The sequence below is a fragment of the Mustela putorius genome, unplaced genomic scaffold (genome assembly GCF_011764305.1).
Source record: "Mustela putorius furo isolate JIRA1106 unplaced genomic scaffold, ASM1176430v1.1 tig00000508_pilon_pilon_pilon, whole genome shotgun sequence".
NCBI lineage: Eukaryota > Metazoa > Chordata > Mammalia > Carnivora > Mustelidae > Mustela > Mustela putorius.
The window spans coordinates 6,333,125-6,351,810 of record NW_025421402.1 but is presented as its reverse complement, the minus strand read 5'-3'; the positions used below and the strand labels follow the sequence as shown (position 1 = coordinate 6,351,810).

General features: G+C 53.8%; 1 protein-coding gene across 9 annotated transcripts in view; it reads right to left on the bottom strand.

Annotated features, from left to right (window-relative positions):
• Window positions 1–6,085: 6,085 nt before the first annotated feature.
• Window positions 6,086–18,686, bottom strand: part of SRGAP2 (SLIT-ROBO Rho GTPase activating protein 2) — a 230,964-nt gene continuing 218,363 nt past the window's right edge. For 4 of the 9 annotated variants that reach the window (XM_004756459.3, XM_004756460.3, XM_013058249.2 and 1 more), the window contains 5 exons: window positions 16,998–17,178; window positions 15,299–15,445; window positions 12,093–12,131; window positions 11,552–11,876; window positions 6,086–9,494 (listed from right to left, as the gene is read on the bottom strand). In XM_004756459.3, coding sequence (XP_004756516.1) covers window positions 9,111–9,494; window positions 11,552–11,876; window positions 12,093–12,131; window positions 15,299–15,445; window positions 16,998–17,178 — 1,076 coding nt within the window. In that variant the 3' untranslated portion in view covers window positions 6,086–9,110. Of the gene's footprint in view, window positions 9,495–10,836; window positions 10,932–11,551; window positions 11,877–12,092; window positions 12,132–15,298; window positions 16,180–16,997; window positions 17,179–18,686 lie in introns of those variants that run through there. The other 5 variants (XM_004756461.3, XM_013058248.2, XM_004756463.3 and 2 more) reach the window with 4 other exon arrangements.

Below are 18,686 nucleotides of genomic sequence, written 5' to 3'. Positions count from 1 at the left end.
GGTGCTGTTTGATGGTGCTGTGCGCTTCTCAGGCTCGGTCGGAGGCCACCGGCCCCAGCCCTTTAACCCTTTCCTGTCTGTCACCCTCCCCCAGCGCTGGGGGGTTTCCATCTCCCCAGCGGCTCCGGGAGACTTTCCTCCCCACTCCCCGGGCCTGGCGCCGGGGACAAAGACCCCAGGTGGGGTGAGGGCAGTCCTCCGTGCCCCCGGAGCCGGGCAGGAGGAAAGGACGGAGGCAGCAGCTGGACGTGACGCCGAGCGCAGAAAAAGCGTGGTGGGCGGGTGGCCGCTCTCCTCCCTGCCACAGCCCTCCCCGCCTCTCTCCGCCGCAGCCCTCTGCAGGGGGGACGACCGCAGGCGGCGCGCGGGGCACTGCCGGGGCCCCCAGAAGCGGCAGGGGGAGGCGCCGCGGGGCCGGGAGAGCTCCGGCTCGGCGCCCGCAGCCCGGCACTCCGCGGAGAGCGGCCCCGCCGCCGCCCCTCGCGGGCCGCCCCGACCCAGCCCCCGCTGCCCGCTGCGCACACTCACCCCATCTCCGCTGAGGGACTGGCAGGCTGGTGGGAGCGCGTGGCACCCGCCGAGCTTTCAGAGCTCGCAGTCATCCACGGGCCGGGCGCACAGCATCCTAGAGGTCACGGCCCCAGGGACCCCGAGGCTGGGCGGGCCGGCGGGGCCGTGCCACCGCAGGAGCTGGGGGGGCTGCAGCAGAGGGTTTCCTCCCCGGCCCCCCGCGGGCAGGCACTGCTGGGCTCCGAGCCGGCTCCGCGCTCGCACACTTCCTGATTGTGTTCGTTCTCTCTCTTAAAGGGACAGAGGCCTCGGGGCGGCAGCCGCCACCCGACAGGAAGGCGAAAGGATGCTCTGGGAGTTCCTAAGTGGAGGTGACGGGACCAGAGTCCGAGCCACAGAGAGGCCGGGACCCGAGCCTGGGCGGCGGCGGCAGCGGCGTGCCCTTTGGGCATCTGCCGTCCCTGGGAGCAGGGAAGTCCAGGACTGGGCCCACAGTCAACCTAGCAGGTTGGGCAAGTTAACCAAGTGGAGAGCCTCCTGGGAAGGCGGAGTTCCCACGCCCAGAGCCCCAGCGAGGTCCCGGACCTAGGCCTAGCCACTCCAGAAGTTGGGTCTGACTCTTCCCAGGGAGCCTGAAGAGGCCCAGGAGTAAACCCTGGAACCCAAACTGTGCCCTCCTGGTGACCTTGAGCAGAGCCCACATCCCTTCCCGGTGTTTCTCATCCAAGGTTAGTGACCTTTCTCACTGGTGCGGTGGATGACTTGGAACACTAAGTATGGAAACGCTAGGGAGACAGGAAAGAAAGCGTTTTGCAGACTTGGAAGGCACGGAGGCCCACACTCCTTTAGACATTTGCCGGTGATCTTCAGAGACTGCTGGGGCTGGAACCCAGGTGTGCCGACTTCCCAGTCAGGACTCCACGCCCCACACCCGATGTCCCAGGAGAATGGAGAGGCCGGCCCTGTTCAGGTCAACCCTGAGATGGCGGTTGGATAAGAAATGGTTAAAACCAGGAAATTCCGTGTTTCTAGAGAATGTTGCAGGGACTTTCCCATGGCAACACCTGGTGGTTTCCTCTGGTGGCCCCACCCCTAGCACAGTGACACCAGAACAGGAACCCTGCCTAGGTGTCGACTGATGTCTACCTGCTGATAACGGAGCCCGAGGCATTGCTCCTGGCAGGTGGTGGGGTTCCAGGTGCCAGGCCTAGCCTCTCACAGCAGGGCCAGCAAAAGCTGTCCCTGACCCTCAGGCTCCCCACCCAGGACTCCCAGCTTCCCACCCACCCAGCGGTGGGAGAAGGGCACTTCCTTGGCACCCTCTGCTGAGCTGGGCCCAACCAAAGAGCCCACCCAGGGCACCTGCCCTCTGACCCTGTGATTCTGTCAGACTTGGGGACTGCCCTTCTCATCCCAGCGTGACCATCAAGAGCAGAGCCCCCTGCTGGCCCACAAGGGACATGGACCTTTGATGAGAAACTGACCTTTGTTGTCGTCTGCCAGAGGTTAGCAAGGAACACAGACTCTCCCTAAAAGTCTCATTTTTCCCTGATGAACTTGCTCAGTCTTCACCAGCACGTGCTTTTTTCTCTCCAGCAAGCCCAGCCGGTCTTTCCCAGGATCTGACACCCTCAAACACAAGGAACCTGTGTCTAGCAGCTGCTGGGAAGTGGGCAGGCATTGTGTGCTGAGGACACAAGGGTTAAGACCCAGGCTTCCCCCTAGAGCTAGGGTTCAGCCCCCGTGGTGAACGCTGGGGGAAGCATACTGCAGCTGGTGGTGACCTGAACCTGAAACAAGGCAGGAGAGCAGACGCGGGGTGGTCTCCAGGAGGGCTTGCCAGGAGAAAGCACGCTCAACCAGGCTTTGGAGGTGAGGGAGTGAGGCAGAGAATTTGGAGTCCGCGGCGCGCCGTTCCCGGGGAACAGGTGCAGAGGGCCAGAGGTATGAGGAGAGGACCCCACCAGGGATCAGGCTAGAGAAGCGCGGGTTGGTGGCCTGAAGCCCTGTGTGGTGACAGATAAAGTTTCATTGGCCACCCTCCATGAGGTCACATCCTCTGTGTGGACACACTCTAGTCCCAGCTGGACAGCACAGCCCTTGTTTCATTGTGGGGCGGCACGGGAGCCTGGCGGGCTCCTGAGGGGAAGAGGAAGCCTGGAAGAGGCCACAGCACATTTTCCTGAGTGGCTCTGAGAAGTCCTAGAAACAGAAGTGGCAATCCAAAGGCAGGACAAGGGCCAAAGGTGGGAGGAGCAGGTCTTTGATGGCAGCTCTCGGGGAGAAAGCTCACGTCCACCTTCTACAAAGCGGGGCCGCGTGTGTGGTGGGATAGACAGGAACTGAGTGGGGGGGTGGGAGTCCCCACTCTGCCCCTGCTCTGCATGACCTGCACGGCCAGCATTCCATCTGTGCTCTGCAAGTCCCCCTCTCCTGCAAGTTCCTTTTTCCCAACCTACTGGGCTTGACCTTGAGCAAGTCACCTGACCTTTCTCAGACAGTTGGTGTAAGAGCAAAATAAGATTCAGTACCCGCTACCAGGTGGGCCCTGAACACATCCTTGTTGCTTCTCCTGTCCCTGCGTGGCTTGAGCCTGTCTGTCACGGCTGCCTCACGTGTCGGCGCCGCAAAGGAAAGATGGGCGAGGGCGGGTGGGTGTACTCCTCACGCTCCCCCATCGGTGAGGGGCTGAGAGACCAGGTCTCAGAGCCCTGCTTCTCGCCGCCGTCACCAGTCAGCTCTAGCCAGGAGCGTTGGGTGGGGAAGGAGGGACACACTCGGCAGCCAGACCTGGCACTATCCCCACAAGGACTGGGGAGAGGAGCCACGGGAGCAGCCACTGAGGGAAACAGCACTGTGCCACCAAGCGTTTGTCTTTCTTGGTGTGGAAAAACACTTCCCTCATTCTCTAGACTCTCCAAGCCTCTGCCGTAAGCTTCACTGACATACAAGAAGCCATCGAAAGGGAACCCCATCATCTTCTCCCCCTACATCCTCTGCCTGCCTTGCCTCAAAGCTGCTTCCCCCCCCCCCCCTAAGTTGGAAGCATCTTCTTCCGCCGCCATGGCCAGCCCTTCCATTTCTGTTCTGTGATTCACCCTCTCCGGCACATTCCTTCTTCCCCTCCTACTGGCTCCTGTTTGTGAGCGAATATGCCTCAAGAGACCCATTTTATATAGGGGCACCTGGATGGCTCAGTGGGTTAAAGCCTCTGCCTTTGGCTCCGGTCATGATCTCAGGGTCCTGGGATCAACCCCCGCATCAGGCTCCCTGCCAAGCAGAGCTTCCTCCTCTCTCTCTGCCTACTTGTGATCTCTGTCTGTCAAATAAATAAATAAAATATTTTTTTAAAAAAAGAGAGTTCCATTTTATTTATTTATTTATTTATTTTTAAAAGAATTTTTGAAAGATTTTATTTGACACAGCGAGAGCAGGAACACAAGCTGGGGGAGGAGGAGAGGGAGAAGCAGGCTTCCTGCTGAGCAGGGAGCCTGATGCTGGGCTGGGTCCCAGAATCCTGGGATCATGACCTGAGCCAAAGGCAGACGTCCAAGGATTAAACCACCCGGGTGCCCCAGGGCCCATCTAAAAAACAAACACCTGGCCCCTTGCTCCCTCCTGATGCTCCCCTCAAAACCATGCCTTTGCATAAGCTGCCAGGACTTCCTGACTGCCCTGCAGAGACCACCCAACCCATTCCAATCCAACCCACTTCCCATATACTGAAGGCTCCACGTCACCAGAGAATGAGCGCCTCTAGCTGGCTCCTCTTACCCGCTGGCACCAGACACCTGAGCTTCCCTCCTTCCCGAACATCTTTCGGTTGGTGTCTGTGACAGCTCTCCCTGGTGTCTGTGTCACCTCTCCCTCTGTCTGTGCTGGCTCCTTCCTCGTTACTAGACTTCTAATTACTGGGACCTGCTTTTTTCCATTTACACATTCTTCCTGGGAATTTCGTGGTTTGAATATATACATAATAAAAGAGATCCTGAGTTTCTTTGCAGGTATGATCTGTCCCTAAACCCCCATATTCATATATTCAAGAGTCTATTTGATATTTCTATTTGGACATCCAGTCGTCATTTCCACTTTGCCGAATTCTTGATGAACTGTCCTACTCCTCCCTCAGGCACTAAGGACCTATTATTACATTGTTTCACTTTCCAAGTCCTGTTTGGCTTATCTGTTCTCCCTCACACCAGAAAGCTCCATTATCTGTTTCTCCTGCTTCCTCCTGTACAACAGCGCTTGGCACACAGTGAGCCTTAGAGTTTGTTGACTGACTGATGAATGAGTCTTTGGCACATGCACTGTGCCAGGGTGGCTAACTCCAGAATAAAAAGTTTCTTGTATCAAGAGAGACATTTAGAGTAGATTCTTATTAAGGCCATTTCCTAAATTCAGATCCCCCGGTCTCCTTTTGGGGATGCTGTCTGGGTCTGTTTTCAACTGTGTTCATTGTCACTCACTTCCATCAAGCTCCCCTCTGAATATAGGAAGTGACCCTCCGCGGTAGCCTGCCCTTTAGGCTCTCTGAAAAGGCTCGTTGGTCCTCTGCCCGCAGCTTATAAACCATCTCCATCTGCCAGGTCAGCACCTACACTCAGGGATGAACTCCCCCAGAGCACGGGGGGCAGGACGGCCTCACCTTTGACTTCTCCAAGACCAAGGGGCCAGCAATTGAAGCTCAAGATGGAGCTCTACTACTAAAACGAAGGAGGGGGAAGAGAGGACAGGTTGGAAAGGCATGAGACAGATGGAAGGGTTGGACTTTAGGGCATGGTGTTTGGCCCGGGGCTTGGGGTAGGATTCCTCGTATTACCATTGAACACCGGGCGACCCCTTGGAGAGGAGAGATCTGATCTCAACCTGGGGCTTCTGGTATTAGAAAAAGCCCAGTAAAAATAAGCATAAGCCCTCGGACGCATTATCAGTTGCTACCTTTGAATAGCTTCACCCTTGAACTTATGATCTGCTAGAATCAAAATCTATAGGCAAGAAAGCATTTCCTATGTCTCCCCCACCCCGCCCCCGACTCAACACCAACAGCACAAGCATAGAGCTCAGCTCTTCTCCCAGAGGCAGGGGGCATCCAAAGGCAGGACGACTCAGGGCTTGGCTTGTGGAGGAAATACAACCTTCAGTCACCCTTGGTTGCGGCTGGCAAAACCTGCCAGCAACCGGACAGGCCCCACTCTCCCAAGTGGGGAAATCTGACCAGCGACAGAAACCAGAATGGTCCTCCCTGAAAACAGGGTGGGTGCATTCTGTGGAGGAAATGGTTCTCATGGCAACAGACTGCCCAATGGGGAGCTAGAAGACTTCCTACAAAACCTCGTAGATTTCACATTTCACACTTGCAGTGACTGGAAATGCTGTGGGGGGAAATGCACATTCTAGATGCACTTGTGCCATGCCTTGCTGGGAGGGAGAGGGTGGTTGGCTCCTGAGGTCACATTTCTCCTGTTGCCAGCAGGGCTCTCTCACCACAGACCAATCACAATCCCTCCTGGGCAGCTGGACTCCTGGGTTGGAGATCTCAGGGGGCAGAAAGGGGATATGAACTGGCAGCATCGAAACCTAAAAACGTATTTTATTTCGAAGTTGTGCTTTGGATTTTCCCCAATCCAACATCTGTTGAGTGACAGTCTTAGGTTCACACAAAGCATCTCCAAGCATACATACAATATTCCAGTTATCAACACTATTTTAAAGAATATACCATTTTACACAAACGTGACATACAAGTCAGACGCCACAACATTGCAATTCCCTGGAAGATCTAAGCTTCTCTTCTGCACGTGGGGTACACACACACCAGCCCTTCTGGTGGTCTGTTCATCCTGTTGCTGGCGTCATCTCTCCTCATCTCCTTGGGGAGAAACCAGGGCGCCCTGAGGAGGTTGGCTGAGACCAGTGTTTCCAGCTGACGGGCTGCTGGCTGCAAACTCCTCTCTTCCAGATTGGGATGCTGGTAGCCCCACCCCACCTCCGATCCCCCAAAGACTGACCCGAGTCTGCACCAAAAGAAGGATCCATGCCTCAAGGGGCAGAGTGGGGCTCTCTGAAGCATCATGCTGGTTGAGGCAAGCAGATCTGAGGAAGACTGGTCTCCCTAGGCCCTGGGTGGCCAGCTCCTTTTGGCTCTTCGGTGTAAAGATCACAGTGTGCAGCCTGAATTCCAGTTGGCCGCAGGAGCTCTGCCGAGAAGGACTCTCCTTCTGTGGGTTCCTAGTCCCCTCGACAGGTCGATCTCGCAGGTATCAGGAGCACCAGAGAGGGGAAGACAACGTGGCTCCCAGAGCTGGGGGAAGTAGGTGGCTGCTCACACACTGTCCAGTTCATGAGGCAAATCAGCAGAGGGACACTGACCAAGGGGATGGTGGACACAAGTCATGTACAAGGGCCGCGAGAGAAATAAGGCAGGAACAACCAAAGGGGCCCAAAGCGTTGTCATTCAGAAAGCTTTGCTTTGACTTTCTCAGAAAGGAGTTTGCTGGGAGGAGGGGGAAAGGGCAGGTGTGGGTCCCAGTGTTGATTGGTTGGAGCAAAAGGAATGTAAAGTGAAGGGGAGGGCTTCCGTTTTCATTAAGGAAACATCCTTCGGTCTGAAAGCCCCTGTTGGCTCAAGACCTGTGCAAGTCCGTGTGACAGATGATGACAGGCCAGCGAACAGAGCAACAAAAGCCAAGAACCAGAGGCCTGCGGGTCACTTCTCCTAGGCTGACGCACTCGACTGACGAGTTCTTCCTTTCTCCTTTCTAGCTCTTGGGGTGGTCGTCCTGGTGTGCCAGCTTAGCCTGTAGTGATTAGCGACGCCCCCCCACCCCCAAAGCTGCTCTTTCCTTCACCCAGAATGAGGAAAATCCTTCCACTTTCCACAGCACCAACTGCCAACTTCAGAAGATCCAAAAAGGATCTTCTAGGCTAAACATAAGGAAACTCAGATTTTCCTATCTGAATGGCAACCCACCACCTCTCTTGATCTATAGAAAATAAGGCTAAAAGCATAGCTTTAAAGCCAGGAGATAAAAAGGAATGAGCTTCAGCTTTAACTGAAGGAGTTGTCTGAGACTAATGAAACAGGGGGTGGGGCAGTCCCCAGCCCTGTACTGCCAGGACAGCGTGAAGCCAGGGAAGCCGGGACCAGGGGCACCAGGTTTAGAGACCAGATTAAAGTAGGCAAGGGCATCATTTCTGCTTTTTTGGGAGGAGAATCAGAAAAAAGGCCAACAGAAGGCCAAAATATTCAGTATCCAATTTTTTATTTTGTTAGATTCCGGTCTCGGGAGGACTTTAGAGCCCACAGGGCCAAAGCTCTCTTAGTTGTTCTAATTTGGAAAAAAAACAAAAACAAGAACACCCCGCAGGTTTAAGGAGTAATGTCTCTCTTTAATCTAACTAGGGCTCTCCAAGCCCCTGTTGGTCCCTGAAGAGAGATCTTACAGAATAACCAAACTAGAGAGGTGAACTTTAGGTTACATTTTCATTCGGGAACAATTTGGGGGGTTAGCAAAGCTGAATTTAATTTTTGAATAAGATAATGAATTTTGTCTTAAATGCCCAAAAACAGTGGGAGGAAGAAGGACCTATTTCTCAGCTTTTCCAAACCTGCCATAAACACAAGTGAAACTCTCTTAAGACTCTTTACCCTAAAAGGAACCAGCTATAAAACTGTCTTATATAGGAAAGTGTCTTAAATGGAAAATGGCCCATCAGAGACAAAGACAGGAACCCGAGAAATGTCTATACATTCAGAAAAACTTCAGAAGTTCTATAAAAAGACTGGATTGTATTCCTAGAGGATGGAGGAGAGCAAAAGCAAACACCAATGACCAGTTCACACCAACAGAAAGAAGACAGAGAGAAAGCCCCCAACCCCAGACAGATTACAGGATCCAGTTCCATCCTGCTCAATTTTTTATGATGGAGAGATTTCAAAGGTTAGGTTCTCTGGCCCAGACAGATTTGGAATAGAAACAGAGACCCCTGGTGGCTCTTGTGTGAACTGCCACAATAAGTTACAAAGAGACTGGTCTGGGACCAGGAGAGGTTCCACATGCCAGAGACTAGAAAAAAACCGTGTGTGTGTGTGTGTGTGTGTGTGTGTGTGTGTGTGTGTGTGTGTGTGTAAAAAACGAAGAATGGACTATATATGGTTCTCTATAGTCAGTACCCAAAACAAGATGCCACTGAGAGCTGGCTTTCAGCAGCCAACCATCTGGTCAGGCATCCCCTGTGTCTGAGGGGACGGAGACGTGAGCCCGTGTCCTCGTGACTCGCCGTGCCAGATTTCACAGTGACCTGATAATGGAAAAACCTATCTCTGGCTAACCTAAGAACAGTGTGTACTGCGGCTGGCTGGATTATGACGACGGGGAGAAGCAGAGGGCAGTGGGGAGGGCAGTGGGAAGGGCAGGGCTGGGTGGTCACGAGGGCTTCATTCTCAAGGTTTTGGGTGACGGGAAGGCTAATTCCTGCAAGAACAACTTAGAATCTAATTTTCAACTGAAGTCCCCAAGCTAGTTAAATAGGAAGATTTTTTTTAATAACAGTCAGTCCCTCCAGTCCCCTTGTCTAGAACAATTAAATTACATCCCTCAGACAGTACAAGACTTGTCAGTGGACTGTGGGGAAGATGATGAGTTGACACCAGGGCTAGTGGCGTTTGTTTTGGGGAAGACCGTGGGCTTGGGTCGTGTGGCTGGCGGCTTGACGGGGGCAGCCATCTTGACTGACTTGACAGGCCGGAAGGCGCACGCGATGTCCCCGGCAGTGCTGGCACTGCGCTGGAAGGCGGGCTCGGGGTCCTTGAGGAGCTGGGTGTGCAGCGGGCTGGAGGGCTCCGACGTGGGGGCCACCACTGGGGAGGTTTTGAGGGGCTCCAAGGTGTCCAGAACCACATCAGGAGTGTGCTTGACACTGCTCTGCCGCTCGAGCTCCCGCAGCTCGTTCAGGGCAGAGTTCATAGTTGCCTCAATATCCTGCAAAACAGGAAAGAGGAGGTGAGGCCGGTGGAAGGCGAAGTCCCCAAGGATCCTATTTCAACAGCATAGGCCAAATCATGAAGAAACCAACTGGAGGGAGATGTCCAGATTATTTTACTTGGCCGAAATCCTTAAACATATGAATGTTCAGAATGTGGGGAAGGGGAAAAAAGGGAGTTTCATTATCAGGAGATTTCTTTTTTCTTCCTTTAGAAAAGAATGGCGGAGATGTTATTTTAAATCGAGTCCTCAGGTTTTAGAGATATGCACTGAAATAATTCTGGGTGAAATGACATATAATCCAGTGTGGGGGCAGGGGGGGATTGCTGAAGTAAGAGTGGCCAGGAGTCTGGTCACGAGTATGTGGGATTTATTATCCAATTCTCTCTACTTTTGTGTATGCTTGGTATTGTACATAATAAACTATTTCTCACTAAGTGGTGGAGATTAAGTATGATCTTTGTTTTCTTGGCTTCAAAGCCAAAGGTCGAGAAGGGTCACGGGCTGAGGAAAGGTTCCAGAACCCTCACCCTGAAGATTCATCAGGACACCTCCCCCCCCCCCCATGCCCACCCCTACCCCACCAGAGAGCCCAATTTGAGGAAGCCATTTCCCTCTACCCATTACCACCAGAGGGGACGGAAGAGCGACCAGGAGGGGGAGCCAGAGCCCGCACAGGTGAATCACTTCCTGGGAGCCACAGTGGAACCACCCAGCTCTCAGGAAACAGCAGAACCAAAGACCCTCTATCCGCAGCCAGCTGCCCCTCAGGGAGACCTCCCAGCTCCCTCCCCACCTCTCCACACACTTGTGTCGGGCACCCCCAAACCACCACAGGGCTCCTCCTCAGAATCAGGCTCATATGTCAAGATGACATGTCCCAAGCCAAGGCCCTGGTTAAGGCCCTTACAGGGTGAGCTATGCTTTCTGTTGACGGTGATTTTCACTCATCCCTATGATTGTTCTCAAACCATAAAAATGCTCAGGAAGAATCCCATCATCTCCTCAGTCCTGCTCTGTAGTAGAGTCTGTCCCGGGAATGTATTCTAGCTTCGTCTTAACACCTGGCTCAGGAGGGAGCTGGGAGGATTCCCACGGTGCAAGGCAGATCGCAGCCACGAGCTTCAGCAGACGCGCAGGAGGAGAGGGCTAGCAAAGCAAGACATCGCAGGCCCGCTGCTTAATACTATGCTTGCCGGGTACACCTTCCCTAAGCAGAGCATCCCAATTAAGCCAATAGAGACCGGACGCAGCCTCTATTGCCCCCTGGAAGACGGGGCAAGAAGAATCTCAACTCAGTTGAAACATAGGAGGACAGCGGGGAGCCCTTCGCTCCTACCTGGTCTAACGAAAATTATAGAGTTGGGAGAGGCGTCTGAATGAACTGCCTGCAGCGACCCCAGAAGTCGGACTTCTAGAGGTGGGGCTGGATCGCTAATAGTCCACGGAAAACAGAGACTTGTCAGTGTGGTGCTTACGCGGAAGGAAGACCCCATAACCAGGGAGCTCACCGCCACTGTGCCTGGGGACTGGGGCTGGAAACCCTTCCGTTACCTGCGCCCCCCCATGAACCCAGGAGCTGTCGGTGGTCTTCCTCCTCCCATTAGGGACCAGGGATCAGCCGCAGGGAGCAGGACTGGGGCGTGGGCGGGGCGACAGAAAAACATGGCCAGCACTACATCTGAGCCTCAACACTCGCACAGCTTCACGAAAGCCTACCAGGCTCTCGAAACCCGAAACTTGGGCAGAATGGACTCTATCAAAAGACTAATGTGTTGCTTTAAAAAGTACAAGCCTCGAGAGCCTGTACGTGAATAAAAAGTCTGAATTCTTTTATTCTGTCTTCGAATTCTTGGGGAGAGTGGGATAGACGAATTGCGTAGAGAGCTGCCTTCTCGGGTCCAGACGTCTAGCAGCCTCTGAACTTGGTATATGATGCACAGACTTCCGCGGTTTCAAGGCCCATCGTAATTAACGTAATTAACGTGGCGCTACGTGGGCGCAACAAACGGAGATGTGCTAGCCGGGTGTCCAGAAGCCCCACCCCACCTTACCTGTGCAATGACCTCAGGGTCCACGGGCCGATGGTTATTGAAGCTCTTTGACCTCCCTGCTGTCACTGTCTTCCGGATCTGTGGACTGTCCAGCCGATTCTTCAGGGACGAGTGGCGGCTGATGGAATTGAGGCTCCCATGCCCACTGATAGAACACTTATCTGGCCCTTCCTTGGGGAGACTCTGGCTCATGATGGGCTGGGAAGATGGGCGGCAGCTAGCCCCCACCCCCGGGGTGGCCGAGTCAGTCAGGGAACCGCTCAGCCCATGGCTGTCGCTCCGAAATGTTTTCCGGATACTCCCAGATTCTGGCCTCTTCCTTTGCCTTCAATCACAAACAGAAAGGGCAGCGTGATCAGGGATTTCTGTCCCCGAGGAAGCTAGGTCAGGAGTGAGAGAGGAGCAGGTGTTGACCTCCACGACTTCTGGGAGAAGAGGGACACACGGCACGTTCTCTCCTTGGCCTCACCTTCCCTTGCTTTCTATGTGTCTCTGTTCCCCTGCCACCCCCAACCTGGGCAAAGCAGGAACAGATACTTACTTGGTGGTCTTGAGCTTTGAGTTCTGGAGATGTAAGGTGCTGCCAGGAAAAATGTCTGATTAAGTTAAAGTTTCTAATGGAAGACAGATTCTGTTTTGAACAGAAACCTAAGAAACCTACCCAGGTAGGAGAAAATTCTCACCATCACCAAGAAGGCAAGAGGAGAACTGGTTTTTCCAAATTCTAGCATTTTCTTAGTCCAAGCACAAGATTGTGATCATTTTGGACTCAGGCAAGAGGCCGTTGTTGCTTCTTGGGCAGACATGGAAGAGAGTACTTTTCAGGAGGCTGCAGTGTGGCAGGGTCAGGGCCAAGTTTGTGCCTTTTCTTAGGGTGGAAATACATCTATGTGACCCTAAATCACCCAGTACTGGGCTGAACCCTGGCTCTGTGCGAGCTTCCTTCAGCCCGCTGAGATTCTCCCACAAGATGGCCTGGCAGAATCCTAGTAGCATGGGTGTTGCCTACTGCCGAATAATTTCATTTTTTTCCCTTGGAATCAGGTTCACAAGGATCTAATCTAAGAAGAAATCCGACTTCTGGTTTGGGCTGGCAGCTGGGCAGCTCTGATCTCGAAACCACTAAGGACCACGAAGGCCGAGGCAGGAGCTGAGGTGGAGGAAGGGAAGGGTAGGACTGAAGGTGGGGTGCTGGTCTATGTGGCCGAGCCAGTGTCCTAAGCCAGTCCCGGTCCCGTTCACGGGTCATTTCTTCTCCATGCGCTCCCTGCAGCTGCCCGCTCGGGCCATTAAGCCCTGGGCGTCAGCCACTCTTGAGCAGAAAGAGGATGTTCTCAGAGTCTTATAAGGCCTGGCCGAAACGGCTCTTCCCAGGTACCCCAAGTCCAAGGGCAGGCAGAAGCAATCACTCCCTCTTCTGTTCCTCTGTTCCTTCGGGGCTTCTGATGGTGCTGCTTTTTAGTCACCCGTCCATACAGCCTTTCCTTTGCCGGACTGAGCGCCGAGGCCCAGTACCCCCTTACTCATCTCTGAAAAACCAGCACGGGCGCTCGGTCCGACAGGGAGCCCTCACTCAATGTGTGAAACTAAATCGAATGCCACACCCAAATAACTCTTTGCTGATTTCCTTTTTCCACTTGAGGGTCGCTGACTCACAGAGCTCAAACTGCTGAGGAGGCAGCTTATGGAGCGGCCGGTGTGGGCCAGGTCTCTGGCCAGGCCCCGGGGACAGGAGGAGAGGAAGGCAGAGTTCCTGGTTTCAAGATGCTCAGCCTGGTGGGTTATCCGAGTGCGGCCTCGGTCCTGGGAGAGACTAAAACTGCTGTGGGAGGACAGGACTCGGGCACCTAACTCAGGTCCCGAGGACCTCGGGGGTGGCAGATGGCTTTCCCCAAAGAGGTCAATCCTCGGGCTACGACTTGAAGGGAGAGGAGGAGCTGATCCGGGAGGAAGGGGGCAGCAGATGCAAAGATCCAGGGGTGTGAGAGAACCCGGGGCCTGGGAAAGGAGGGGCGTGTGGGGCAGGCAGGGAGGCCTGGCAGGGCGGAGTCACTCCTCAGGGCAAGCACAGCCGGGGGCTGCCACTGGCCCACCGACTAGCTGGTGTCCGGGGAGCCCGTGTCCTCCGAGAACCCCATCCTGACGTCACCAGGTAAGGAGCTCAAGGGAACCACCCTGACTTTCCACCTGGTGTTCATCTTTTGACTATTTCAGCTATTATCCTGTACAATTTCTTGGTATAGATGGCATCAATCTCTGATGGCTTAGAAACATGTACCTAACTAATTATTTAACTCTCCCTCCACCAACCCCGCCTTGGTTTCTGGGTTAATTAGAGGCTTACCACCTTATGATGATAGGCTTATAATTAACACAGACTTGTAAATAAATAAGAAAATGTGATTAGTCCACAGTTACTTTTTACTAGCTCGGCCCTCCCAGCAGGGTACTGGGCTGGAGGGAAATAAATAAATTCCCCGTTCTTTTTTACTGGTCTGCCTTAAATCATACCTATGCTAAGTGAGCTGAATCAGCGACTTCACTAACTTGAGGGCCAAAGATGGAAAAGAGCCACGTGCCCCAACCACTCCCCCTGCTACCGGCTGGTTGGAAGAAAGCCAAGAGATCTGGGCGAGCTGGTGCAGTTTAAAAACAACAAGCATCTTTTATTCTCCTTCCAGTTTCAGTGTCCAGAGGCTACGGTTAACAGGTTTCCAATGTGCAAATCATTTCATTCCTCCAAAGCCAGAGGGGAATAAAAACTGTACATCATCTGCAATCCGTATTCATCAGGAAGGCCCTGGGGCTTGTCATCCCGCTGGCACTGGGCCAAGTTTCAGGGTCTGGCGGAAAGAGGTCTGCAGGCTTTGGGACTTGGTGTCTGGCCCCTTGAGATGAGATTAGTTCTCCAATAACCTGAAAGTCTCTAGGGGAGGCAGCAGCGCACGGGCGTGGAATCCCTCTAGCCGGCCAGATCGGGTGTGGGTGGAGTTAAGACCCTGGGATGGGGCTCACAGCCGCAAGGAAAGCTGGGGCCAGAGTTAAGAGCCTGCCGGACAGGAATGGGAATCTGCAAAGGGACTAACAGGGGACGGATGACACAGGGCTAAAGCAACAGGGAAAACACGGACAATTACTTCTACTGGTATGAAAGGGCAGAAAGGAGCTGGGGGTTAGGCAATGATGAAAGAGCTCAGGACAAAGCTTTCCTTGGGGGGCGGGAGCGGGTAGAGTGGTCTCCTTTCCTTGACGGAGCGAATGCCTGACAGAGCAGGAAACAGACACGTGGTCTCTCAGTAAACCCCTCTGGGGTCACGTGAGCCTAGTGGAAGACGCACACGAAGTTGGATCTTTGGACAGAAAAGGAAGGGCCAGGAAGACATCAAAGACTAGTATTTGGGGAAGTATTGGAAAAGAGAAGGCACCTCTGAGAAACAGTGCAAAACCAAGTTGCATAAAGGGACCAAAGCTTTGGTCAAGTTTTCATCATCAGCCGGGGCCCTACCGAGCTGAGGGACACTGCATGAGCCCAGGGTGGGGCGGCCTTCCACAGCAGGAGCCTGGGATCTGCAGGCAGGGCCTGGGGAGGCTTCCTCAGCCCTGTCCGCCCTGCAGCAGCGGTGAGCACATGCAGTGTTAGGGGGGCAGGGAGGTGCGGCACAGGCTTGGAGAGGGGCGTGAGGCCGGAGGGTGAGGCTAGGGGTCACAAGGCATTCAGGGGAGCAGAAAATGAAAAGCAGAGCTTACTTGTTGATGTTTGCAAGATAAATATCGGCTACATGACCCCCACTGGGACAGCTGGCCCCCGCTCTGGCTGTCACCTTTTCTTCAGGTGGCTCAGAAATGACCTCAATGTCAGACTTGGGGCTGGACCTCTCCACGACACCGTCCTCGCTGAGGGAGAAGGGGCAGGCAGGCAGGGAGGAGGGGGAAACAACAACACAAAAAGCAGTGTTAAATCGGCGAGATGGCCCCCCAACACACACGCGACCCCCGCGACAGCTCTGAGGCAGCAGGGACACCTGGCTGGGCTAGCTCTGCGTGCAGAGGCAAGAAAGCTAAAGGCCTTCGGAGGGTCATTAAATAAATATAAATAATCCCGCTGCGTTCTGTGGGATGCTGTGCGGCCGCCACAAGGCTGAGCTAGAGGACACCTGGATTCGAGGCATCTGCCTTCGACCCCTCGCTGCTTTCCCGGGACGGCTGTGCCGGGGCAACCTCCTGGAGAAGGAGGCTGCCAGTCCAGAGTGCGGTTTATCTGTTGAGGTCTCGAGCACTGAGGGCCAGGACAGGCTGCTCTGCGCTGGCCCTGGAGATGCCGGCGTTGAGGCAGGACACCACCGCACTCGGTCGTCGCGCATCGAGCCCCGCTTAGAGCGTCCAAGCCGCTCCCAGGTCACTCCACTGCTCTCCCGGCCCCTCTGGCTACTGATGACCAGGAAAGCCCCTTCTCCCCCACAATTCATCTTCTCTCGGTCCCGTAGTGAAGTCAAAATGCTAAATTTGGGAGGGTCCTGTCCACGCACAGATGGCCACCAGGTTTGCGATGTTATCAACAGAGGGAGGATCTCCCTGCAGAACGAGCCGGGGAGAGGCTGGGAGGGTGCAGACTCACTCAGGATATCAACCTTTAAAAAATAATATTAAGGGAAGGACTAAAAACACTGACAGTATCAGCATCACATCCAAGGGCAGGGAGTCGGGGGCAGAGGCAGGGCAAAGGGGCAAGGAGGCAGGCTGGGGCTGGCGGGGGCGGGGGGATCACGGGGCCGGAGGGGGGAAAAGTGCTCCTGCCCCAGAGACTTTGCTTTAAAGAGCGGGGAGCCACCCGACAGCCCAGCTGATGAAGTCTCTCTGGGCCCGGTTCACATGCCCTTTGCTCCCCGAAGTCCTTTTCCCTCCTCTCCCTGTCTTCCCCACGTCAGCCTCATCTGGGTTAAATGAACTGGCTCGTTTCCACCAGGCCGCTTGAGCTAGATCTCTCCTAGAAAAGCAATGCATCATTTTCATTTGCAAGGGGAAAAGCGCCATCAGCAGCCCAACTGGTTGGGATGAGCCTAGTTTTGGGGTTTTTTTTTGTTTTGTTTTGTTTTGATTTTAAAAAGAAAAGAAGTACAAATGTTTTCCCACTCTGAGCTTTCCAGAACGGAAATGTAAGTGGTCAAACAATAACCCCTCATTAACCACTCATCAGGTTTAAGTGTGGATGAGCAGGAGGGCTGGGAAGTTTCCAAAATGACTAGCAGGGTGGTGGGTGGGTAGCGAGCGACTCGCAGGGGGAAGAGATGAGAGAAACAGTCCTCCACGGAGTCTGCGTGGGGTCCTTCGGGGATGGGGTGGGCTTCCCCTGAGGGTCGGTCTCTCTCACCCTCCTCCGGAGCCAGAAATAAAGTCTTTCTCCCACGGCACAGCCGGGGATGCCAGAGGGGCAGGGGACCCAACGTACGTGTCTTGGACCACGATGTACTGATGGGGGATGAGTCCGTCCATGCCGTTGTGCCGGCCTTCCCACCAGTCATCAGAGGCCCGCTGGTAAAGCAGCAGGGATGCCCCCTTCTTGAAGGACAGTTCTCGGGCTGTCCGGCCCACGTAGTCAAACTTGGCAATGGCCTCGATGGGCTCACACTCTGAGAAGGGCAGAAAAGAAGGAAACACATGTTGTTGGGACCCAGAGGCTCAGGAAACTGGGCGGAAAAGCCCACTTAGCTGAACTTACACAGGTGGGAAGATAACCCGGTGTGAGAACTAAGCCACGGAGGCCCGACGGCTGAGGCCGGGATCCCCGTGCGGACTGCACCGTCACCCCGAAAGCACGTGTGCGCCCTTTCCTGCCTTTGGTCATGCTGCTCCCCACACCGGGAAGCGCCTCCTCTCTCATCCTCCTGACGAAGCACACTGAGTCACAACTGAAACAGCATCATTAAGACACAAAACAATACAAAGAATACTTTATTCTCTCGGCAGTTTTCCGTGCAAAAATGAACCACACGTGCGTGGCGGGAGTCTCGTCCTGCTTGGACACAGTGTGTCTCCTGGGAGAGCGTGTCATGCTGCCCAATAGGCTGAGCCTCGCTCAGGGCAAATGGGAACTTCTTTGGTGCGTCCACAGCTCATAGCGCCAAACCCTATCGCTGACCTTGTCCTGCTGCATTTATAAGCTCTTTTCTGATCATAAAATAACTCCACTAATTGCAGAACATTTATCATACTGTACTCTCAATACAATCAATTTTATTTATACTATCCATTCCCCCTAGAAGACCATGAGCTTTTAATCTCTGTAAGGAGAGAATAACTCAAACAATCTACTTTCCAGCAAAATACAGAATACAGAAATATATTTTGTAGCTAATACAGGGGAAAATGGACATAAAAGTCTTTTGAAAATTAAAAAGGGGTTTACAAAGGCAGTGACTTTTTATTTTTGGGTGAGCTTTGGTCTCCTCTGCATAAAAAAAGTACCTTTTTCATGAGCTTGTTAGGAGTCATTAATCAGCAATTTGTAAAAGCACTAAGAACAGGGCGGGTCTACAGTGAGCGCAGCGGGCGCACACATTAGCCCTGATTCTTAGTGTATCGTCATTACCATCATCTGCGCTGAGCGGCAGGGGGAAGGTCAGAGAGCAAGAAGGCTTCCAGAAACCTGGACCCTGAGGTTAAAGCCGGTATTCCAAGGCCTGGACATCAGACTGCCTATAGGCAGGCCCAGGCCCAGCCAGCGTGATCAGTGGGCCTGCTCCAGGAGAGGCAGGCCTGGAGGTTTCTCTCCAGGAGGCCCACCAGAGAAGGCCTAGCTAAATATCCCATCTCAGTTCTGTACAGCCTTGGGCATATCACTTGACCTCTTTGGCCTCTGTCTGCTCAGCTATAATATCGGGTGGCTCTCTTTCACTAGGATTAAGAGATAAGGCCTACAAAGCTTCTAGCACGGACAAATTTCCCTCCTTTACCTGCTCCGCTCCTGTAATGGGGAAGATTATCATACTGATCCATCTGACTTCGGCATCCAAATAAGCAGCCCTAATTTTTTTTCCTTCTCCTCTAAAAAGCTGGCCTAGGATTATAGAATTCACAGCGAGGCAGAAAGCAGGGAAGGCTCCAAAGACTGTGCCATTTCATTCTTGTGCCCAGAAAA